The sequence below is a fragment of the Phacochoerus africanus genome, chromosome 3 (genome assembly GCF_016906955.1).
Source record: "Phacochoerus africanus isolate WHEZ1 chromosome 3, ROS_Pafr_v1, whole genome shotgun sequence".
Taxonomy (NCBI): Eukaryota; Metazoa; Chordata; class Mammalia; order Artiodactyla; family Suidae; genus Phacochoerus; species Phacochoerus africanus.
Window position 1 is genome coordinate 171,193,324 of NC_062546.1, and position 25,322 is coordinate 171,218,645.

Genomic DNA, 25,322 nt, shown 5'->3' on the forward strand with positions numbered 1-25,322 from the left:
TTGAGGCTGTGGCTACAGCAAAGAAGTTGCCCCTTCGTCAGAGATCTCCAACTTTTCTGTCCATTCTTTCTGCAATATGCTCTCTCATCTTCCCTCCTGCCCATCCACTACTGTCCATCAAAGCCCACCTCTAATATCCCTCATCTTCAAGGCCTTCCACAGGTCCACCACCATGTATCACCCCCTACCCTCACTTCTCTTCCTAGAGCACCCCCTCATTTCTACCTCCGTATCACCACTGTCACATCATGTCACATCAGCAGCTTTCTTTTTTTCTTTTTTTTTTGCTTTTTTTTTTTTTTTTGCTTTTTAGCATCGCACCCATGGCATATGGAGCTTCCCAGGCTAGGGGGTCACACCGGAACGACAGCTGCTGGCCTACACCACAGCCACACCAATGCAGGATCCAAGCCACCTCTGTGACCCAAATCACAACTCACAGCATCGCTGGATCCTTAACCCACCAAACGAGGCCAGGGACCAAACCCACATCCTCATGGATCCTAGTCAGACTTGTTTCCACTGCGCCACAATGGGAACTCCAACCCATCAGCTTTCAGACACTCGTTCACGCACACTGGTCTTCTCACCCTGCTGGTGCTTCTTGAAAGCAGAGACCGTCTCTCATATACAGTAATCTCCCAGTAAAGTCTTGTTGAAGGGTCCTTTTGGCACTTTAAAGGGACAGAGAAGGGAAAGGAAGAGAGCAGCGAAGGCTTAAGACCTCTGTCAACTATTTGGAACCCTCATTTCATAGGATTTGGTCTCATCTGCTGTAAGTTCATCCTACAAAATGCTATCAGCTTTCAGATTATAAAATGCTAAATTCAGTGTTTTTGGGTTTTCTCGCCTCTATATTTTTTAAAAATTTTAAGTCAAAACCTAAAAGAAGCATAACATATAATTTATTACTTTAATAATTTTAGAATGTGCCATTCATTGGCACTACGTACATTCACATTGTTGTCCAGTTATCACCACCACCCAACTCCAGAACTCTTTTATCTTCTAAAACTGAAACTCTGTACCTATTAAACACAAACTTTCCATTCCTTCACCCACGCCCCCTGGGAAACACCGTCTTACTGTCTGTCTCTATGAATGTGACTACTCTACGTATCTCATATAATTGGAATCATACAACATTTGTCCCTTTGTGACGGGTGTTATTTCATTTAGCATGTTTTAAAAGTTCATGCATATTGTGGAATGTATCCAAATTTCTTTCCTTTTCAAGAAAAAGACTGAATAATATTCCACTGTATGTGTAAGTCACATTTTGTTTATCCAGTCATCTGTCATCTGCTAAGCAGACACTTGAATTGTTTCCACATTTTGGTTGTTGTGAATAATGCTGCTATAAACATGGATGCTCAAATATCTTTTTGAGTCCTTGTTTTCACTTCTTTTGGGTCACATACCCAGAAGTGGAGTTATGAGATCATATGGTAATTCTATGTTTAATTTTTCGAGGAGCTGCTCTATTGTTTTCCACAGCTATTGTACCGTTTGACATTCCCACTAAAAATGCACAAGGGTCCCAATTTCTCCATGTCCTCAGCAACACTTGTTATTTTCTGGGGTTTTTGTTTGTTTGTTTTAATTTTTGTTAATAGTCATTCTCATGGGTGTTGAAGTGGTATCCATCATGGTTTTGACTGATTTCAGTTTTGAGCCTCTACATTGAGTCCTCATGATAAACTCCAATCAAATGATACCCCATCACCTCTATTTCTTGAGCCAGCATCCTGAGAAAGTTGGGGCCATAAAGCCCTGTGGTTCATGCGGGTCAGCAGGGGGCATTCCCATAGGACTGCTCTGGAGGCTCCAATGACAGAGGACAGGGCAGGTAGCTTTTCCAGACCAAAGCAGGGTCCTAGCTCACCAGCAAAGGGGTCTTTTTATTCCCCGACCCTCTTCCCCAGGTCCTGTCCTCCTCACTGCCATTATCAAGGAGAACCATAGCCCAGGCCATAGCAGTGTTTCTGAAAAGGGGTGCTGTTGGCATTCAGAGTGGGACCATTCTTCATTAGTCGGGACAGCGGGACAGTCGTAGTGACAATCAAAATGCCCCCCAACTCACATCTCGAAAGTACCCCTCCCTCTGGGAATGGAAGTTGCCCAAGTGAGATCCAGGTATGCAAAGGCCTCTGGAGATTCCCAGTGAACCACATTCGCTCGTGCAAAGCAGCAACCACCAGAAAGACACCTCCTGTCCTGTTGAGGAGCCTCTGGAGCTCAGCCAAGGAAAACATCGCTGGTGGCGTTAGGTGACCTAGACAACTCCTCTGAGTCTGTTAATGGTTAGTTGACAGTGAAAGGCTCACGTGTCAGGAGAAGGGGGAAGATACTCTCTAAAACAAGATGAGTGCCATAAAAGAAAAACATCCCGACGTCCCCCCCACCCCGCCCCCATACCCTTGCAATCAGGACGTGGAATCTGAGCCTGGTCCCTTCGATGTCCATTTGACCCTCCCTCCCCGCAGGGTGTGCACCCTGCCCTCTGCAGTCCCTGCCTTGCCTGTCCTGCGGAAGGGACTTCACGTCCCTGTGCTTCCATAGCAACCAGGAAACAACCACCGCTCACAATGAGACGGATGGTGCTGGGGCCCAGACCTGCCGATGCACACGGCCGGTAACAGGGCAACAGGACCAGGGGACAACGAGGGTGCAGGCAAAGGGGAGAGAGAGGTTGCCCAGAGCGTGGACAATCCAGGGCTTGAGGAGTCTGGGTTTGTGGTTTATTTTCTCTCCTGACAAAGACACACACTGTCTAAACTGTGGGGCTGGTTGTTATTAAGAAGCTGCTGTACGAGGGGAAAATGTGTTTAATAAAAGGCCCAGTGTTTGTGGGCTTCTTGGGCTCCCTGCTGAGCTCAGGAAATCTTGAGGTGTGACCCGTTTTCAGTCTTCAAAACCAAGATGAACTGCCCTTGAAGGAGGGTGGTCAGAAGCAAAACATGTTCACCCTCTCTCTCCTGAGCCGGGGACACGGGAAGTTGGTCCAGAACAAACAGAAGTTAGAAGTCTATTTTGAACCCGAGGTGAGTCTGACAGCTGAATAAAGGCAGAGGTGGGGGGTGGGGGAGGAAGGCTCTATTTCTTCATTTGGGGCTGAGCCCTGTCTGCTCTGGTTTGTTGTGTTGGGGAGGCAGGGCAGGGGTCAGTGGGCGCGCTTCCCTCTTCCTTGGGGAAATTCAAGAAAATAAGAGAGCGTGCTTGACACTCGGAGATGCCACAGGGGTCCTCCTCCTCCCCCTTACGGCCTTCAGTTGCTTTAGATTGGAGGAGATCCCAGACTGTCTAGAATTGGGACGGTTGGTGCAAGACCAGAATTTCCACCTGGGTTCTAGGCAAGCTGGTAGTGGCTATTTGGTGTTTAGCTCTGTGGTCTAAATGTTGAGGATGTTCGTGCCAGTTCAATGGGCTTCCTTGAACCTTCTGGAATTCAACCCATAGGACTCACATTTAATAGAGGCAAAAAAAAAAAAAAAAACCCACCCTCATTTTAGAAGATTTTTTTAAAGAGGTGGCAAAATTCCCCTGTTGTACTAGAATTTTATTTCATTGAATCCTGCCAGGAATAAGAAATCCAGCGGGAGTACTTTGAAAATTTTTGGATCACACAGAGATTTCCATTGTCATGGTAGTTTGTCATGATATTTGACCTTTGCTGTATTAAAAGACGTATAAAGTTTCAAAGGACCTCTGTGGCCAGTGGCATTTACTTACTTACAAGATATGTAACTACTTTATGGGCTCCTAAAGAGCCAAATTAGGTAATGTTACATAGCATCTGGAATGTATAGAAATTCTCCCTGTGTACAGCTACGGCAGTGGGTTGGGATGGTTTTCTCCTATTTAAACTGCCAGCCAGTCTAAGTCTAAATTCAAAGTTATCTGCTGCCCTTGTAAATGCTGACTACTTAGTTGCATACCAGGAAATTTTAACTGGCCTGGAAGCTACACTCTACCCTATTTAAACCCCCAGGCATGAATGGCTCTCCTGAACATTACATGGGGTAAAACAGAACTGGGTTCTACTAACTCTGAAATGGGAAGAACAAAATCAATTGCTAAGAAGAGTGAGGGTGTTTCCTAAGAAGAGTGTGTTCCATGATGCCATGTGAGCAATCCAGACAGAACCAGTCTTTCAAAACATGTCAAACAAATGCCAAGGCAGTAGCTGCTATAAAAAGGGCTTCTAGGTGTTCCCATCATGGCTCAGTGGAAACGAATCTGACTAGTATCCATAAGGACGCAGGTTCGATCCCTGGCCTGGCTCAGTGGGTTAAGGATCCAGTGTTGCTGTGAGCTGTGGTGTAGGTCACAGACGTGGCTCAGATCTGGCATTGCTGTGGCTGTGGTGTAGTTCAGTGGCCACAGGTCCGATTTGACCCCTAGCCTGGGAACCTCCATATGCCGCGGGTGAGGCCCTTAAAAAAAAAAAAAAAAAAAAAAGCAAAGCCTTCCAATGTGGACCCATCAAAGTGCTTTCTTTCCATTGCAGGATTACCTGAACTGGAAGTCCCCAGAAGATTACATCCTGGTCAGCAAACCACAGGATGAGGGCAAAGCTGACCAGCACATGTGGAGCCTCTTTCTTCCTAAAACATTCAGCACTAGAAAGGGTGCCCTGATCCTCTACTCAGAAGGTTTAGCCATATCAGCATGGACCCCCGATGAGAGGAGAAAAGGCCCCTACCACTCCAAAGGCCACAGGAAGAAGCTGGATCTTGAACTGCACACCCTTCAGGACCTCACAGAAGCCATCCTGGCATATGGAAGGAGACAGGTAGGCAGAGCTGTGTCCCAGGCTCAGGGAAGGTCCTGGCCTGTGTATCTAGAAACCCAGTTGTAGCTTTGGGTATAACTTCTCAGACCCTAGGAAGGTCTGAACTCCTCAGACCTCCATTTCTTCATCTCTAAAATGGGACTGTACTCACAGCACACAATCATCACAAAGCTTCAATGAAATAAATAATCTACACAAAAGGGCTCTGAAAAACATAAAGGACTCTATTATTATCATGGTGTGTTTTCCTTTCCATGAGAGTAACATACAGTGCTTTTCAGCATTCTGACAGATCCAGGCCAGCAGATGTTTCATCAGAATCCTTGAAATCCTGTCTCATAGCCACACGCACCATCATCACACCTCTGACGTCCTTGGCTTTGCGGAAATGAGAGGGAGAACATTTTCAACATTTACCTTCAGCCCTTCAGTGTCTGCATGATAAGTTAACGACTTTTTCCATTCTGGATTTAATATTAAGGGAAAACCCTGGTGCTCATTATTGTGATTCATACTTTCTAATGTTTTATGAGATATATACATGGCCTCTGCTTTATAGAACTGCATGCATCAGCCCTTTGATTGAGGTCATGAGACAGGCTGGGAAGATCTCACTTTATGAAATTCTAGGTTACTCTAGAGTTTAAAAGTCTCTGTTGGCTTCTCATTCCCCACAGAATAAAGCCTTTAGCTTCCTCTTGCAGGTTCTTCATACTCTGCCTTCTCTTGCATTTCTAGTCCTATCTGCCTTGTGTTCTCACCATTGCCATGACTGGGGACCCTTCAAGGCCCACTCATGTCAATAGCTCACCATTCCACAAACACCCTGTGCCCTTTTGTGACTACACTTTTGCACATGCTTCTACAGTTGGAAAACTCCTGTTCCTCCTTTTAACTACAACGCCAATGTCATCGCCCCACCAAAGCGTCTTCCACTTCCCTAGGCAGCACTATCCCATCGCTCCTTCCTCTGTGAAGATTCCCATGCCGTTATCCACTGCAATTCAACTCCCTGTCCATTGGTTACCCCCTCCTCGAGGGCAGGGACCATGTTTAAATCTTGGTTTCCAGGGGAAAAAAATGAGTACCCATAAATGATTTGGAACGAATGAATCGATCATGCTCAATAGCTTCAGTGTTTCTTAGATTATCTCCCAGTATCATTATTGTGCATTTTATCACCTACCCCACCAGGGTGACACTTCCAAAAGGAATGTCCCTTTGCCCCTTGTCCTTCCAAAACACAAAGAAGCTTAATGACCTTGACCAAATGCCCAGTTGTCCTTTGTCTTAAAAATCATAAATTCTTGGGTGAAAGGAAACCAACTATTGTTGAATAGTTACTACTATGTTATAACTATTCATTTATTAAATCTTCACAATGACCTGTGAGATATGGTTTTTCTTGCCCCCTTTTGCAGATGAGAAAACTGAGGCATTAAGTGACTTGGCCAAGGTCTCAGAGCTAATAAATGACAGAGCCAGGATTCAAACCCATGACTGCCTACCTCTCCAGAGCCAGCATGCTTTGCCTTTCACCCTATTGTCTGTGGACCTGGAAGGGCCTCCAGAAGTCACTGTACCAGGCCTTGGCCTGTTTGCCCTCATATCCATTCCTCACCCTTACCTTCCTCTGCTCTGCATCATGGTGGGGATGACCACACAATGCACATAATTCTGTGTCAGCTGGCTTCTAATTGATTTTACGAATGGAAGACTTTGGAAGGAGATTAGAGAGGAAGAAAAGAAAAGCCCAGGTATTTCTCCCATTCTACCTGGTGAGATGAATGGTGGTCACCTCTGCAGTCCAGCTCCCAACAGACAGGCAGGCTCACTGTGGCTCCAGGTTCCTCTCGGTGATACTACCAGCTCCTTGCCCCATCTTTTAGCCTAGGGGTGGGGCTGGCTTCCAGATGTTACTAATCTCAGTGTTGCCTCATCATCTTTTTTGGCTTCTGAGTTTTCTAATCACCTGTGAAGCCAAAGCCCTGAATTAAATTCCTTCTGTGTTTAAATATTTAGTGGTTTCTGACCATCCCAGTTTCCATAACTCATTACAGCCAATTTCACATACTATCCTTTCTACCTAGAATTTTCTTCCCCCCTCTTCTCTGCCTGGAGAGCTCCTGGAATCTATACTGTCTTGATTATTTCTATAGGACACCATTTATCATGCTGATGTTCATTTCTTCTCAGAGATTATGAGCCCATGGAATGCAGGAGCTCAGCTCTATTATTCTTTTATCATTTTGCACCCAAATAAAAGATCAGAAAAATACATAAACCAACTGTAATAAAAATATTTTTAAAAAGATCTGAAAAATAATAGTCTGCTAATAAATATTGAGGATATTTAATATAATGAGGCAAACTAGAAAGTCTAAATGGATAACAAAGAAATTCTAATCATGGTCAAAAATGATGCTAGTTGAACAGATAAAACATAGGAAATAAATAACATGTATATACAAAGAAAAAAATATTTAGTGGTTTCTGTTTTCCTGGTGGGACACTGATATGCATGCTAACTTACTACCCAGAGCAAGAATATCTTCCACAGCTTTCAGATACTTGTCTATATGGCTTAAATATTTCCAGCAACCGAGATCTTTTTTCTTTATGGGTCTGTTTGGGGATGGCTTCATTTTTACTGAGACGGGCTCAATGGAAAAAAAAAAAAAAAAAAAGTTCCTATCTTCCTGAGGTATCCATCTACTAGATTTACAACATATAAAATGATACAAAGAGAACACCATAGTCTAACCCCAAACAAGTAGAAGGGAAGTGGTATGAGGAAACCAGGGAAAGAAAGGGTTTGGAATAGTAATCAGGCAGGAATTATAACATTAGAGGACATGGTAGATTAAAATAAGAGGAAAAGCAACTCACGAGGGACTTGGGATTAAAGACAATGAACACCTCAGAGAAGAGTTTTGGAAACTACAGAGCACCATCTGATTGTGAAAACTATAGCCTGGCAAGAAACTTTTAAAATCCTAATATCCAGTGCTGGGAAGGCTATGGGGAAATGAGCTGTTTCATATAGTAGGAGCACAAATTCATGTGAAATTTCTGGAGGGCATTTGGCAAAAACCTAAAAAGGTCTAATACTCTTTGATTTGGCATTCCATTTTTAGGAATTTGCCTTGGGAAATAATCAGAAATGTGGCCAAAGCTTTATGCACAGGAATGTTTACTACAGGGTTATTACCATACAAAATATTGAAAATAATAAATGTCCAACAATGGAACATTGATTAAATAAATTAAAGTACAGTCATACAATGAATCTGGGGTCAGACACTAAAGTCATGTATTACTCATGAATAATGTGAGAAAATACAGAGTATTTTTTTAAAGCAAGCTATAAAGTAGTATTTATATAACAAAAATACCAATATACATTAACACTTGTTTAGTATTTACCATGTTCCTGCCACTGTTCTAAGTGCTTTCCGCTGCAAAATCCAAGTATGCTTGCTATCAACTGTGGGGGTAGGTACTAATATTATCCCTTTTTAAATTAAGGAAATTGAAGCACAGAGAGTTTGAGTAATTCACTCAAGATTACATAGCCACGTAGATCACTGCACCAGACTAGACAGTGTAGGAAACATCACCTCTCCTCTAGTATACTTCCAATTTTTAAAAATTAGTTATACAAGCTGAAGGATACACATCAACAGTTAACCGTGGGTGGTTGGATTATCAGCCATATTTCTATTTATCCTTTCACCAAACATTTTTTAAGTCATGGATTTCTAAAGTCAAATAAAAATTGATGACTCTGAAGGAGGTAGACAATGAAAGGGGGAGCCAGGGTGACCCTAGAGAGCCCAATGGGACCAGGCAGGGAAGCAGAATAACCACACCATCTGTTCCTTGGGGTCACTATTTCTTCATCCAAATAGTATAGTTCAAGAGTTAAAAACACCACCCTCAAAATAAAAGAGCCAAAATGGAGAGGAGGATAAAAGCAAGGATGGGTAGCCACAGAGTAGTAGTGCTCACGGAAGGATCTCTCCTGGCTGAGCTGTGAATCAGGAAACCTCCACTCAGGTCTGTGAGAATCCAGGCTGTCGCAGGGAGGTGCAATTAAATTTTTAAAGCATCTCATATCATCTCCAGTTGGATACATGAATCTAATGAAATGCATGTGGAAATACATCCGGGTTCTATAGCTCAACACTCACCTCCTCTTTAGCTTTCTTGATGGCCCAGCTTCCTAATGAGCAATGATAAATGCTCAGTCGAGATTAGATGTCTGAGTTCTTATTCTTGTGGATACATACAGATATGTTGCTTGGTTTTCTTAAACCGAAGGAAATACTATTCAAACATCCCCGAGGTTAAAGCCACTCTTCTTGAGGCCTCTAATTCGTTCTGCTTCCCATCACGTATTTAAAAATCAAATAGTGGGAGTTCCCCTCATGACTCAGTGGTTTCGAACCCAACCAGGATCCATGAGAACCCTGGCTTCACTCAGTGGGTTAAGGATCAGGCGTTGCCATGAGCTGTAGGTTAGGTCACAGAGGTGGCTCGGATCTCGCAGTTGTTGTGGCTGTGGTGTAGGCTGGCAGCTACAGCTCCGATTCGACCCCTAGCTTGAGCCTGTGAACTTCCATATGTCATAGGTTCAGCCCTAAAAAGACAAATAAAAATAAATAAGTAAATAAAAATCAAATAGCTATGAAATCTAAATAACCATAATTTGGGGTAGTATCTACATAATAAGCATAACGATGCTTTTGAAGCATAGCAGAAACCTCAAGTACCTCTCAAGTCATCAGAAATTTTAAATAATTCTTATATTGTTTTAGCATTTCTTATTCTCATATTTTTAGAATTTGGTAAATTGGGTGATGTTTTTTTAAATGTCCAACACGGTACAGTGATTAAATAGTGTATTAAAAATAATCTGTTTTAAAAATTCAATTCACAGAGCATCCTATTATTTTATTCCATTGAAGGAGAAACAAGATTTTGTTTACTATAACTGGTTTCCACCAAGGTTGTATTGTTTCTGCCATTTCCCTTATAAATATGGTTACACTCAAAGGTATTGTCAGTCTTGTTCTACTGATTCCGTATTGCCTACTGGCCTCACATCTCAGGACTTGAGGCACTTCATTAACTCTTTAGTCGGTGTTTTAGTCAATATTCAACCCACAAAGGTAGCTTCCTTCGGGCTACTATTTTATCAAGGGATATTATGATAAATAATGTTTTTTGAATAAAGGTATTTTTCCACCCTAAACATAATGTGAGCTCAGTATACAAAATAGAACAATATAGAAAAAATAGGAAGAATAATAAATTATCCTTTCAACCAAAGATCAGGAGGACAACAAAGTTCCCTTTGCAAATCCTTACCTGCTATAGGTCTGATGGTGTCCCTAAGAAGTGCTCTCATGGCCAAGAAAAAGGTGTCAAGGGGGCACCAAAGCAACAAAGGGGAGAACTTTTGCCAACTGTCTCCGTTTGAGCAGCTCATAAGCAGATGTACTTGGAGCCTTTAATAAACCTAGAAGTAGGAAAGATGCAGAGAGAATCATGGGTCATCCATAATGATGAGGGCCGAGGTATTGTCAATAAGAGCGAACACTTGTTGAGTGCTTGGTGTATGCCAGGCATTGAATCTCTATAATGTCGCTCAATCTGCACAAGCTTGTGAGCTGGGTGCTAGCATTACCTCCATTTTGTTGGAGGAAAAACTGAACCTTGAAAGTAATTAACTTCCCCAAAGTTACATATCTAAGTGGTAGAACTAGAATTGGAGCCAGACGACTCATTCCAAAGCCCCCCTCTTAGCCCCTAGAGGGCCTGGCTTTGACGATTCCACATGCTCCATGGGAAAAAAAAAAGAGCATTTTTCCAGTTTTAAAAACATTTTTTAATGCTTTAAAAAAAAAACACCTTTATTACAATTCTAGGAACACAAATCAGATTTTCATTAAAATTAATTTAGGTTGTAGGTAACATGTTCATAGCAAGCCGTATATATGATCCAGTAGACTTCTATTTTCCTAGGCTTTTTGTATTTCATCCATTGGTTCCCAGGTATAACCATTAGAGAGAGAATATTTATAATAACAGCTTAGAACTTAGGTAATACTATTATACCCAAGGCCATTCTAAGCACTTTATACTTATTATCTCATCTAATCCTCACAACTTCATGAGATGTGTACTTTTATTATTATAAAATATATATAGCATAAAGTTTACCACTTTACTCAATTTTCAGCATACAGTTGAGTGGCAGTAAGTACATTCACACTGTTATACAACTATTACCCACCATCCATCCTCAATGTTTTTCATCTTGCAGAACTAAAATTCTATACAAGTTAGATAATAATTAACAATTTTCCATCAATCTACTTTTTGTGTCTATGAATTTGACCACTGGAAGTAGCTCATATGAGTGAAATCATCCAGTAGTATCCTTTAAGTATTGTGATTAGCTTATTTCTTCTAGCATAATGTCTTCAAGGTTCATTCATGTTGTAGCAAGTATCAGAATTTCCTTTCTTTTTAAAGCTGGATAATAGTTTATTATATGCACATACCGCATTTTATTTATTCATTCAATAGTTGATGGACACTTAGCTTCTGTGTTTTGGTTATTGTGAATAATGTTAATATAAACATGGGTGTACAAACACCTATTAGTGTCCCTGCTTTTAATTCTTTTGAGCGTGTCCCCAGAAGTGGAATTGCTGGATTATATGTAATTCTCTTTTTTGTGTTTTGAGGACTTGCCACACTCTTTCCCACATCAGTCACTGCATCATTTTGCATTCCCATTAGCAATGCCCAAGGACTTAAATTTCTTCAAATCCTAAGTAATACTTGTATTTTCCGCATTTAAAAAAAAATAATTGTCTTAATGGGTATGAAGTAGTATCTCATTGTGGTCTTGATTTGCATTCCTTAAAGATAAGACATACTGAGCATCTTTTCATGTTCTTCTTGGCCATTTGTATATTTTCTTTGGAGAATTGTCTATTCAAGTTCTTTGCCCATTTTAAAAACAAGCTTTGTTTTATGTTTTTGAGTTGTAAGAGTTCTTTAAACATTCTGGATATTAATCCCTTACCAGATATATGATTTGCAAATAATTTCTCCCATTCTGTGGGTTGTCTTTTCACTCCTGATAGTGTCCTTTGATACACAAAAGTTTTACATTTTCATGAAGTCCAACTTAGCCATTATTCTCTTGTTGCCTGTTCTTTTAGTATCATATCCAAGAAATTATCACCAAATCCAGTGTCATACATTGGATGTGAATCCGAATCCAATGTCTACTGTTTCTTCTAAGAGTTGTATAATTTTAGCTGTTATGTTTAAGTCTGATTCATTTTGAGTTGAGTTTTATATATGGTGCAAGGTAGGCAGGTAGGATATGTACTTTTATTATCTTCATTCAACAGACAAGGAAACTGAGGCACAGATGGGTCAAGTAATTGTCCCAAAGCCACACAGCTAGCAAATGACGAGCCAGGATTCAGTCTGAGGCAGACTGATATAGGAACTGATAATTTCTTCTGTTTTCAATTCTAGTTGTTGTATCTTTGCTTTTGTGACATGTGGCTGGTCAAATCTTTATGCTAAATCCTTTAGTCAGGAATCAAACCCTGTTACAACATTGCAACTATGGGACAATCAGACCACTTTAGCATTCTCTTCTTAATGGCCTGATACCCAGGAACACATACCATCAAAGATATTTGGGAGAGATAGTATCATTTGCACAGATTCTCAGAAAATGAACCTGCAGAGAAAAGAGCTGGTTGAAAGTAGCAATGCTTATACAAGGCTTTTTAAAGTCAGGCTGGGGTTGAGAAGACTTTCCAGGCACAACTGCAAATGGACACACATCTCTCCCCTCCCACCTTACCCCCACTTTGACTCCAGGTGCATTCACCTGGCAGCCCCAAGCCTGGCTCCAGACACACATGCACAAGTGCAATAACAGTAGAGGTCACCCTCTGTCCTAGAGCTCGGTCCTAGAGCACACTGACCCCGGCAAGCCCAAGCAAGGGGCAGGAGACACAACTATGCTTCTCCATAGAGAAGGACTTCTAACTGGAGGGAGCAGCTCAAGTCACAGGTTGGCAGCAGGAAAGTACAGACATTTGGGGGATTTTCATTCCATTGAGCTAAAATCTTGAGTAATTATTAAATAATCAGTGCCTAGAACAGTGCCTGACACACAACAAGTTCTCAACAAATAGTTGTTAGGTGAACATGCTAGTTGCCAGAGTGGGGAAGAGGGAGGCTGTAACCTCTCCCCAGTGGGATATACAGTTTGGTCAGGGAGGCAGGTTTGTGCCCCTGTGATACGTGATACAAGGTAGCCTATGAGAGGAACCGAACTATAATTTATTAATATGCTGTCAAATATAAAGACAGTAGAGACTGTGATTGCTTTTTACTGGGAAAATCTAGAGTGGCATCCTGAAGAAGGTAGATTTTGTTTGTTTGTTTCTCTTTAGGACTGCACCCACGGCATATGGAAGTTTCCAGGCCAGGGGTCAATTTGGAGCTATAGCTGCTGGCCTACGCCAGAGCCACAGCAATGCCAGATCCAAGCTGCATCTGCAACCTACACCACAGCTCACAGCAACACAGGATCCGTAGCCCAGTGAGTGGGGCCAGGGATCGAACCTGCATCTTCATGGATACTCTTTGGGCTCGTTTCCGCTGAGCCGCAACGGGGACCCTGAGAAGATAAGATTTGTGCTGAGTCCTACAGGAAAAATAAGTGCAGAGAGAGCCTCTAGGCAGAGGAGAGTGAAGGCCCAGAGGGGCGAGTGGGCAAAGGAAAGTCAGGGTTATCAGACAGGTGTGGCTCTTACCTGGATAAGTGGGTAGGGTCAAATTACAGAGGGCTTTGCTTGCCAGCCCTGGGATATGTGGACTTCTCTCTTCACCTCTCTGCTGACTCCTGCACACAAAGGCTGACCACCCTGTGTGGTACAATGGCAGCTGGCGATCCGGGCACCTTGCCACCCTATCTCTGCTGCGCAGGAGTACTGCCCACACCGGCTCCTTCCATCCTCAGAAAACCTTCGCCTGCCAGCCCCAGGGTGGGGTGGCCACGACAGCCAGTGTGCGGGTGGGGACAGGTGCAGGACTGCCCCTTTGCCCCTCCGCACATGGAGGCCGGGTGGGCGGCGGGAAGGCGCCAGGCCAGAGCAAGTCCCTTGGTGGAGTGTGGCTAAGAGACCTGCTCTGTGCACACCAATTACTCTTTTCAGAAGAAACCAAAAGCTGGGGTTGATTAGCAAGGCTAAGGCAGGACTGAGAAGTCTGGAAACATCCACAGCCAGCTTCCTGCTGTCATTTATTTCTCTGTTCCAGAAACTCCCTTCCTGGCTCCCTTCTGTCTCCTTTTATGTAACTTTCAGTGGTTAGAGGTCCAGGATAATTTTGGAGAAGGAATAGAGAAATATGGAGAATGTATATGACGACAGTGGGTGCAATAAAATAATTTTTGATATGTTTCCATTTATAAATATAATCTAACAAATTTACTGAAATCTTGATTCTATAAAAAAAGAGAAGAAAAAACTATCTGTAATCTAATGCCCAACGCCCCGATACCATTGTTATTAGAATTTTAATGTATTTTCTTCCAGTTTTTTGGCCATGACTATAAACTTATAAACTTTGATGAGATTACAGTTATAATAGTATTCATTCTCTCTTGTATCTTATTTTTTTCCACTTATTATTCCACATGTTGGAAATGAGTGAACAGATTTAACCCTGACTGATCTTTCTGGTAATCTAAGCAGGTCTCAGGCCTCCCTCAGTCCTTCAGTTTATCCAACAAGATGCGAACTTTATCAACCAACTTCTCAGGCAATTTGAAAAATTACTCAAAGAAACCAGAAACCAGAAAAAATTTAAAGAAGATAGAGTTCGTCGTGGCTCTGAAGTTAGCGAACCCTACTAGCGTCCATGAGGACACAAGTTCGATCCCTGGCCTTGCTCAGTGGGCTAAGGATCCAGCGTTGCTGTGAGCTGTAGTGTAGGTCGCAGATGTGGCTTGGATTCCTTGTTGCTGTGGCTGTGGCGTAGGCCTGTGGCTTCAGCTCTGATTCAACCCTAGCCTGGGAACCTCCATATGCCGCGGGTGCGGCCCTAAAAAGATAAAAAAAAAAAAAGAAGAAGAAGAAGAAGCTGTTCTAGGCAGAATAATGACCCCTCCCAAAGACACATATGTCCTAATCCTTGGAACTGATGAATGTATTAGGTTATGTGGTAAAGGGAAATTAAGGTTGCAGATAGAATTAAGGTTGCTAACCAGATGGCCTCAGGACAGGGAGGTTATCCTGAATTATCTGGGCAGACCCAGTATAATTACAGGGATCCTTAAATGTGGAAGTAGGAATCAAAAGACGGTAGCCCTGAGAAGGACTCAGAAAGACGGTAGCCCTGAGAAGGACTCAGCCCAATATTGTTGGCTTTGAAGATAGAGGAAAGGGTCACCAGCCAAAAAATGCAGGCAGCCTCTAGAACCTGGAAGAAGCAAAGGAACAGATTCTTCTATAGAGCTTCCAGAAAGCCCTGCCACACCTTGATTTTAGCCCAGTGAGACCCATTTCAAACTTATGACCTCCACAACTATTAAACAGCAAATGCGTATTGTTTGAAGCCATTCAGTGTGTGATAATCTGTCACAGCAGCAATAGGAAACAAATACAGAGGCCAACATCAGCTTTCAAACTTGAAGCAAAAATGTGTTTAGATATGCCAAATTCCAGGATAAGGAATTCCCTAACTCTCCCCAGCAACTCCCTGCCCCATTGAGCAAGTGGCCCAGTAAACCTCCAGAACCAAGCAGATGCTTCAGGAATGCGCTACTGAGAAACAACAAGGGGCTCTTGTCCAGAGCAGACTGTGCATTGACCACCTGCCCAAGGGCCATGGCATTTCAGAGGAGGCTTGGCCTTATCACATTCAGAGGGAAGTCATGGAAAACAAAGATTTACAGGAGGAAATGAAGTTTCAGTTCATCCAGAAAAGGTCTTGGATCCAATGGTTCCATTTTTCGGTGTCTAGCACATTGCCTGGCACATAGAAGGTGCTCAACAAATATTTATTTCATGACCAAATGAAAAAATGGAGGGAGTGAAAGAACTCAAGTAAGTCATTTTGCACCCACTGCCCTCCCCACAATTCTCCCTCTCATGTCCTCTGGAAAAAGCCTCAAGATTTATGTGGCGCTGAATTTTTCAGGTTCTTTTTGCACTTGAAGCACTTGCCACATAAGATGTCCAGCCATCAAGGACCAGTTAATGCTCTGTGCTTGGATTCCAAGCATTCATTTAATTAAATTCTGAGAGAGTAGAGCCAACTGAATAATAAGCCATGATTTCTTTTACCTGTTAGTCAATTTATTTATTAGTTATCAATCTGCCTTATTCATCAATTTTTCTCCAGTCCCTGGCATTGGAGTTGTTTGATGAGTGAATGAATGTCCAAATAGCTGTTTCTCTCTCCCCAGGAAAGAAATCCCTTCACTTTATGGACTTTGGCATTCTTCAGTCTCTTTAGCTAAAGAGGAGTCTCTGGTGGTCTTGAATCCTCAGTGACAGCTATGGGCTGCCCTTCTGTGGCATTTTTCCATCTCTTTAATACATCAGAAGGGGAGCAAATCACAGCTTGGCATAGCAGGGCAAGGGCCCAAACCCTAAGGCCTTCCTCTCCCCCATCAAGCAGGTTTTATATTACCACCATATTTTTCTTTTTTCTTTTTTTTTATTTTTTCATTTTTTTTTAATTTTTTATTTTCCCACTGTACAGCAAGGGGGTCAGGTTATCCTTACATGCATACATTACAATTACATTTTTCCCCCCACCCTTTGTTCTGTTGCAACATGAGTATCTAGACAAAGTTCTCAATGCTATTCAGCAGGATCTCCTTGTAAATCTATTCTAAGTTGTGTCTGATAAGCCCAAGCTCCCGATCCCTCCCACTCCCTCCCCCTCCCATCAGGCAGCCACAAGTCTCTTCTCCAAGTCCATGATTTTCTTTTCTAAGGAGATGTTCATTTGTGTTGGATATTAGATTCCAGTTATGAGTGATATCATATGGTATTTGTCTTTGTCTTTCTGGCTCATTTCACTCAGTATGAGATTCTCTAGTTCCATCCATGTAGCTGCAAATGGCATTATGTCATTCTTTTTTATGGCTGAGTAGTATTCCATTGTGTATATACACCACGTCTTCTGAATCCAATCATCTGTCGATGGACATTTGGGTTGTTTCCATGTCCTGGCTATTGTGAATAGTGCTGCAATGAACATGCGGGTGCATGTGTCTCTTTTAAGTAGAGTTTTGCCCGGATAGATGCCCAAGAGTGGGATTGCGGGGTCATATGGAAGTTCTATGTATAGATTTCTAAGGTATCTCCAAACTGTTCTCCATAGTGGCTGTACCAGTTTCCATTCCCACCAACAGTGCAGGAGGGTTCCCTTTTCTCCACAGCCCCTCCAGCACTTGTTATTTGTGGACTTATTAATGATGGCCATTCTGACAGGTGTGAGGTGGTATCTCATGGTAGTTTTGATTTGCATTTCTCTTATAACCAGCGATGTTGAGCATTTTTTCATGTGTTTGTTGGCCATCTGTATATCTTCTTTGGAGAAATGTCTATTCAGGTCTTTTGCCCATTTTTCCATTGGGTGATTGGCTTTTTTGCTGCTGGGTTGTATAAGTTGTTTATATATTCTAGAGATTAAGCCCTTGTCATTTGCATCATTTGAAACTATTTTCTCCCATTCTGTAAGTTGTCTTTTTGTTTTCTTTTTGGTTTCCTTTGCTGTGCAAAAGCTTTTCAGTTTGATGAGGTCCCATGGGTTTATTTTTGCTCTAATTTCTATTGCTTTGGGAGACTGACCTGAGAAAATATTCATGATGTTGATGTCACAGAGTGTTTTGCCTATATTTTCTTCTAGGAGTTTGATGGTGTCCTGTCGTATATTTAAGTCTTTCAGCCATTTTGAGTTTATTTTTGTGCATGGTGTGAGGGTGTGTTCTAGTTTCATTGCTTTGCATGCAGCTGTCCAGGTTTCCCAGCAATGCTTGCTGAATAGACTTTCTTTTTCCCATTTTATGTTCTTGCCTCCCTTGTCAAAGATAAATTGACCATAGGTGTCTGGGTTTATTTCTTGGTTCTCTCTTCTGTTCCATTGGTCTGTCTGTCTGTTTTGATACCAGTCCCACACTGTTTTGATGACTGTGGCTTTGCAGTATTTCTTGAAGTCTGGGAGAGTGATGCCTCCTGCTTGGTTTTTGTTTCTCAGGATTGCTTTGGTGATTCTGGGTCTTTTGTGGTTCCACATAAATGTTTGGATTGTTTGTTCTAGTTCTGTGAAAAATGTCATGGGTAACTTGATAGGGATTGCATTGAATCTGTAGATTGCTTTGGGTAGTATGGCCAAATATTTACAATATTGATTTTCCCAATCCAGGAACATGGAATATCTTTCCATTTCTTTACATCCTCTTTGATTTCTTTGATTAAAGTTTTATAGTTCTCAGCATATAGGTCCTTTACCCCTTTGGTCAAGTCTATTCTGAGGTATTTGATTTTGTGAGGTGCAATTTTAAAAGGTATCATATTTTTGTATTCCTTTTCTAATATTTCATTGCTGGTATACAGAAATGCAACTGACTTCTGAATGTTAATCTTCTATCCTGCTACTTTGCTGAATTTATTAATCAGTTCAAGTAGTTTTGGGGTTGAGTCCTTCGGGTTTTCTATGTATAGTATCATGTCGTCTGCATACAGTGACAGTTTTATCTCTTCTCTTCCTATATGGATGCCTTTTATTTCTTTTGTTTGTCTAATTGCTATGGCTAGGACTTCCAAAACTATGTTGAAGAGCAGTGGTGAGAGTGGGCATCCCTGTCTTGTTCCAGATTTGAGTGAGAGGCTTTCAGTTTTTCCCCATTGAGTATTATATTTGCTGTGGGTTTATCATAAATGGCTTTGATTATATTCAGGAATGTTCCCTCTATACCCACTTTGACGAGGGTCTTGATCATGAATGGATGTTGGACTTTGTCAAATGCTTTTTCTGCGTCTATTGAGATGATCATATGATTTTTGACTTTTTTTTTTGTTAATGTGGTGTATGATGCTGATTGATTTGCGTATGTTGAACCATCCTTGTGAACCTGGGATGAACCCAACCTGGTCATGGTGTATAATTTTTTTGATATGTTGTTGGATTCGGTTGGCTAAGATTTTGTTGAGGATTTTTGCATCTATATTCATCAATGATCTTTTTTTTTTTAATGAGAGTTGCCACATTTATTTCAGGTTCTCTCCTGCTTTTTGGTTTTGGGTGGGTTTTTTGTGTTTTTTTTTTTCTTTTTTGCCACACAAGCAGTATGTGGAAGTTCCTGGGCTAGGGATCAAACCTGCACACACAGCAGTGACCAGAGCCATAATGATGAGAACTCGGGAGCCTTAACTAGCGAGGCCATCAAAGAACTCCCTCTTTTTTTTTTTTAACCATAAACCTTCCTTGGTAAATTCGGACAGGATATGGTAAAGAAACACGCCAGTGGCTTACTGACCTCACCTAAGAATGGTGATTACCTGGTGGGTGTGGAGACCTTGACTAGAAAGTGTCATGAGGGAATTGACTGAGCTGATGAAAATGTTCAATATTTCGTTTGGTGTGGTGGTTACAATGGTGTATAATTAAATTGTCAGATTTTGTTACACTGAATATTTAACAAAATAGTAAATATAAACTATGCCTCCATTTTAAAAAAAATTTTAAAAGAGAAAGAGTCTGAGATCAAAATCGGTTCATCAGTCAATAATGCTATGATCGATTGGTGATGTCTGCCATTGGGGATGTTGAAACATGTCAACACAAGTACCATACTGTTTGCTATTCTTGGGTTTAACTGATCATTCTTAGAGAGTTTCTAAATCATTTAAGTGGTTATGGTATTAACTTGTACACCTTAAAGGATTATAATGAGATGAAAGTTATTTGTGTAATATAAAGTCCTAGCCAAGTGAAAAGTGTCATTATTCACATTTATTTCCTATGATGTCTTGCATAGTAACTTTGGCAGGTAGGTGCCCAGGCTGAAATGAAATGCAGCAGAGCCAGATATTTTCAAAATGCCGTGTTCCCCATGAACATGGACCGAGTGTGTCTGTCCCATTATTCACCTAATAAACATTGAATGCTGATCCTGATTTGTGAAGCTGACTTTCCCACTATCATGCAGGGCCACTTTTCAAGGTACTAAAATGATTTCCACAGGCTGAACTAAGTAATGTGTTTTCTTTTGAGGCTCTTTATCCTTCTCTGATGCTCTATCTCAAGATGGGGTCTGGTATTTCTCATTTCTCCTTCTCCTTCCAGCTCCAAATCCACAGGGGCCTTTCAGAGCTCTGCTCTGTGGGCTCTTGGTTTATGTCTGTTGGCCGAGGCATGTTTCTGGTGTCTTCCTGTACTTTCTGGGAGTCTCCCAGATTACTGCTGAGGATTGCGCTAACCAGCCTGTATCACTGGGAGGCTCAGCAGCCATGCCGCTTCCTGATTGGTGTCCCCACTGACTGGTGTCCCCACAGAGAGAGCAGGACAGAGCCTGGCAGCCATACCTCCACTTCCGAAGCCAACCAGAGAGCCAGGGCCTCCGGCAGATCCAGCCTGGGTATTCAGCCAAGAGATACCTCCGTGGCCTCTTGAGGGCATGGCCCCCTGACACCATGTACAGGCTCCAATGTGCAGGTCAGTGGGGACATGGGAGGAGGTGACCCTGAGCTGCCCTGCCTTGCATTCTGGTGTGAGAGTGTGTTTTCCACCAAGGCCTGAAACACCAGAATTTCTGGCCCAGTTTTGTGTTAAAGGTGCTCAGTCTTCATGGCCCACCAGCCTCCATAACACCTTTCGCCCTTTGCCACCTCCAAACTCACAGAGGGACTGCAGGCTAAAGCCCGGCCTTCACACTCGGACCCCTCAACAGCCTCATACTCCACGTCCCAAGCAGATCGTGCTTCCCAACCTTCCCCACTCAGAGACTCCAGATCCTCCAGTTCAATCCCTACCTTTTACAGGAGAAGGAAAAAGAGGCCAGAGAGGCAAAGTAATTTGTCCAAGGCCATTTGGCCAAAAGCAGAGCTGGGACCAGAGGCCGGATCTTCCCCACACCCCCAGCTCCACACTCTTCCCAGCATTCCCACTGCCCCTTCAGAGGTAACTTCAGATCCTCCTCAAAGACGGCCGTTCTGAAGCTAAGAGTGAGATGGACACCCCGCTACCCTCAGAGACCCCAGATGCACTTTGCAGAGGCTTAAAAATAAAAGCAGGCAATGGTTGGGAATTAAAGTTGCTAGATTTAGCTCATACACACATGCACAAAAACAGTTAAACTTGCAATGCTTGGTACATATTTCTACTAAAAAGAATTCGTTGTTTATCTGAAATTCAATTTTAACTGGACATCCCATATTTTATTTGGCAGACCTATTGGGGAAGAGAGGGGTGAGCAGTAGGATTTGCCAGTGCTTACTCGGCTAGTTGCCATTTCTTCAGAACCAACGCACAGACAGGACCCGAGGAAGACTGACTTTCTTCTCGCTTTATAGGTTTACTCTGGGAAAGAACAGAAAACAACTCCCTCCCCAATACGTGGTGACTTGAAGGAAAATGAGAGATGTGGGCTTGTCCAGTAACAGGTTTTACCTTCACAGCAGGCCCACAGTTCCAGGCAGTTCTATTTATCTAACACTTGTGAGAAAGAGCCTCTTAACCAAAGATATGTTTATTGTTGGGCAAAACAGGCCACTGCCCCACAGCCCAGGCCCAGTATCTTCAAGGAGGAGAGCCTCTCTTAACAGCCAAAAGTGTCCCAGACCCTTCTATGAAAGTCATGTGGCTACAAGGTATGGTTTAAGGGAAGGTCCATGTGTACATGCATCTGGGGGCCTCTTGCCCTAATTCGTCACCAATGCCCCTCTTGAGGCATGAGACCCTCAACTGGAAGAAAAATGACAATCCTGTGATATGAGATCACTGGCCCCATGGCCTCAGCCACCCCCTTCCTTCACACCTCAGAGCTCACCACCCTTGTGATGCTGGTATGTTCTCTGGTCCCATCCTTCCACTCCTGTGACAAATCCTCCCCACTCTTCAGGCCCACATCTTCTACAAAGGCTACCCTGACAAATCCAGCCAATATTGAGCTCCTCATTTCCTGTCCTTATACAGCACTGACACTTCAGGGCTGCACAGCTGAGCGCAGGAGAGCTTTGTCTTTCCAACAGACTATTGGTAGCTTTAAAAAGAGCTCCTGTCTGGAGCTACCCCACGGCCTAGCAGAGAGGCAGGCCCATCGGTAAGCCCTCAATAAACTCTTATAGAATGCACTGAGAAAGAATCAAGAGGGCTACAGAAGCAAGCAGGATTCATCCAGAAGAAACTTTTAGATTTCCCCCTGAGGCAGAAGGAGTCTTGTACCCAAGCCCAAAGAAGTAGCCATGTTTCTTCCACTAGGGAGCCCTCGTCGTGAGGAGTGGTAGAGTGGAAGAAGTAACATATTTGGCATGGGACCGGAGATAGCTAAGGCACTGCATAAAGAATTCTCTAAGGGCTCTATCTGATTTTTTAATCCCTCCCATCTTCTAATTGTCTCCCTTAATGGGCTATGTCCAAAGCCAAGACGAATGCAAGTGGGGACCCTGGTAGTATCTCCAAGACCTCTAGACTGGCAACCATGATTACTACCAATAACTCCTGACCTACTCTTCAGGATGCATCAAGGATTCTGTGCTGCTCCAGGACAGTCAACTTAATGTATCAAAGAATCCCAGACCACAACAGGATCTTTCAGGTGTACCCCCAAAATACCACCTCCTGCCTGTCTTCCCTCCATTTTGGATTCAACAAGGAAAGTCTTTTGAACAAGGTACATATTGATTTTATCCAACCAGATCTCAAATATTTGGATTTTTAACAGCTTAAAATGGCATTTGCCAACATAAAGTCTAGGGATTCTGGGTTTCATTGTCCTCATCTGTAAAACGAGGGAGTTAGTCTGGACCAGCACTGTTCAACAGTACTTTCTGCAATGATGGAATGTTCTAGAACATGTGCTGTCCAAGATAGTAGCCATAAGCCACATGTAGCTATTGAGCACTTGAAATGGAGGTAGTGTGACTGTGAAAATAGTTTTTAAATTTTATTGTTTTTATTAATTTGTATCTAAATAGCCTCATGTGGCTAGTGGCTACTGTATTGGACATTGCATGTCTAGACTCCAGATATTAGATATTTTCTTAAGTCTTTTCCATTAACAGTCTTTAATCCTGTGGTTTTGTGACAGTATCAAAAGAAAAAACATACACTTTGGAGTCATAAATGTGGATTTCAATGGCTATTCTTTGTCTTACTAGATGGAAGATCTTGAGCAAATGGCTTGACCCCTTTGAGCTTCTGTTCACTCATCTCTGTAATGGACTTAATGAGACCTACCTTATTACTGCCCAGAAAGTTACTGTGAGCTGTTTTGTAAGCTGTTCAGTACTATGGGGATTTTACCTGTCAATATTATTCCTGGGAACTTGAATTATTTAAAGAACCGGGAGTTCCCATTGTGGCTCAGCGGTAACAAACCTGACTAGTATCCATGAGGATGCAGGTTCAATCCTGGGCCTTGCTCAGTGGGTTAAGGATCCAGTGTTGCCGTGAGCTGCAGTGTAGGTCATAGATATGGCTCGGATCTGTCATTGCTGTGGGTGTAGTGTAGGCCAGCAGCTATAGTTCTGATTCGACTCCTAGCCTGGGAATTTCCATATGCCACAGGTGCAGTCCTAAAAAGGAAGAAAAAAAAAAAAAAAGAGCCAGGGTTATTACCTTGCTAAGGGAGATGGGGAAAGATGACTGGATGGCATTAATGGGCAAAGAACAGGGTCTTGATTAGTACCAGGGTTTTCAAGAAAAGAGAAGAAAAGAACAAGAGGCTAACATAAAGTTAATTTTTCTGAAATGAAAAAGGAGTTTTCCAGAAACAAGAGTAGTACCTAACCAAGCCCTGGACGGGGAAAAGGATCTGGTCAAGTAGAGGATCCAGTCTATCAAATGAGGTCCTCAGAGCTTGGTGCCATTAATGTGCCTGCCATACACCTCCCTTGACTCTTGCCTCCAACACCAGGGAACTGTAGTCATAACTAGGCCCATATGTAGTTCGTCTAAGAACTACATGCTGGTCAGGTAATTATAATTCTTCCTTTTTTTTTTTTTTTTTTAACGACTGCACCTGCAGCATATGGAGGAAGTTCGAGGCTAGGGCTCAAATCAGAGCTACAGCTGCAGGCCTTCACCACAGCCACGGCAACACCCTATCAGAGCTGCATCTGCGACCTCTGCTACAGCTTGTGGCAACACCAATCCTTAACCCACTGAGCCAGGCCAGGGATTGAACCTGAATCCTCATGGATACTATGTTGGGTTCTTAACCCACTGAGCCACAACAGGCACTCCTGTATTTCTCTTTGAAGTTGATACCCTAGTCTATACATCAGTCTCTATGCACTTGGCTAATGTGAATCAACATCCCTGAGACCAATTGATTCTGAGGCACTGATAGATTACATTTCTGGGCCATCCATGTCCTAAGAGTGGTGAATTCACCCAGTCATATGCTCCTGTGTTGGAACCTTCTGTGCTTTCCCAGGTGACCCCCCACCTCACCACTGCCTTATGCCCTTTCGCTTCAAAAATTCTACTGTCTCCAGTTAATATCCTTAGACTTTGATACCCTAGGATCTAAAAATACTGGGCAGTAGGCTGCAGTACTTCCATTCTGGGGGTAGATCAACACTGCATACCTAAGGGATCAAGTGATTTCCCCTAACTGATGCCCTATGCCAAGGGGTTATCATAATCAGGTAGAAACAGAGGCAATATAGAATAGTGATTAAACACCCTGCCATTAGCACCAGATTCCAAGCCAGGTGACCTCTTCTGGGCATCAGTTTCCTCATCTATAAAATGGAGATGACCATACCCACTTTTACCTCATGGAGTGGGATGTGAGAGTTAAGCGGGGTAATATCTGGCACATAGCAAATGCTCAATAAATGTTAGTTACAGACCTCCCTATCTTGTGTTTTAAGCATGATGAGTCACTAATTGTAATGCCCAATTGCCCATGATCACAAGAACCAAAAATCAATTTGTAAAGAAAGAAAAACAACTCGGAGGCTATAATTTGAACCCTGACTGACGGTTTTATTGGTTTTCACTTTATCTCCCCTTGATCTCCCTCTCCTTGCCAGATACTGTACTAGGGAAAGTAGCAAAAGTCCTGCTTGCAAAGCCCAGATCCTCCAACAATGTAAAGTTGGCCAAGTTACTTATGCGCCCTGCATCCTCACTTTGCTCTTCTGTAAAATGGAAGTAATGATACCTGCATTCCACCCTCTCTAGGTTGTTGTAAAAAAAAATCACAAGAGAGGACAGAGATTTAAAACAA

The 25,322-nt window shown here is 42.5% G+C and overlaps 1 protein-coding gene and 1 long non-coding RNA gene across 3 annotated transcripts in view; one reads left to right on the forward strand and one right to left on the reverse strand.

The window, feature by feature from the left end:
• Positions 1-2,580: 2,580 nt before the first annotated feature.
• KIAA2012 (KIAA2012 ortholog) overlaps positions 2,581-25,322 on the forward strand; it is a 144,355-nt gene continuing 121,613 nt past the window's right edge. The window contains exons 1-4 of the mRNA XM_047773257.1: positions 2,581-3,044; positions 4,511-4,795; positions 20,419-20,578; positions 22,599-22,754. Of these exons, the coding sequence (XP_047629213.1) occupies positions 2,961-3,044; positions 4,511-4,795; positions 20,419-20,578; positions 22,599-22,754 (685 nt within the window). The 5' untranslated portion in view covers positions 2,581-2,960. The remainder of the gene's footprint in view (positions 3,045-4,510; positions 4,796-20,418; positions 20,579-22,598; positions 22,755-25,322) is intronic.
• LOC125123451 (uncharacterized) overlaps positions 6,573-25,322 on the reverse strand; it is a 61,062-nt gene continuing 42,312 nt past the window's right edge. Inside the window, exons 3-4 of one of the 2 annotated variants that reach the window (XR_007134063.1) lie at positions 10,169-10,319; positions 6,573-6,767 (exon numbers count right to left, since the gene is read on the reverse strand). This is a non-coding gene — a long non-coding RNA (uncharacterized LOC125123451). Of the gene's footprint in view, positions 6,768-9,816; positions 10,320-25,322 lie in introns of those variants that run through there. The other variant, XR_007134062.1, reaches the window with a different exon arrangement.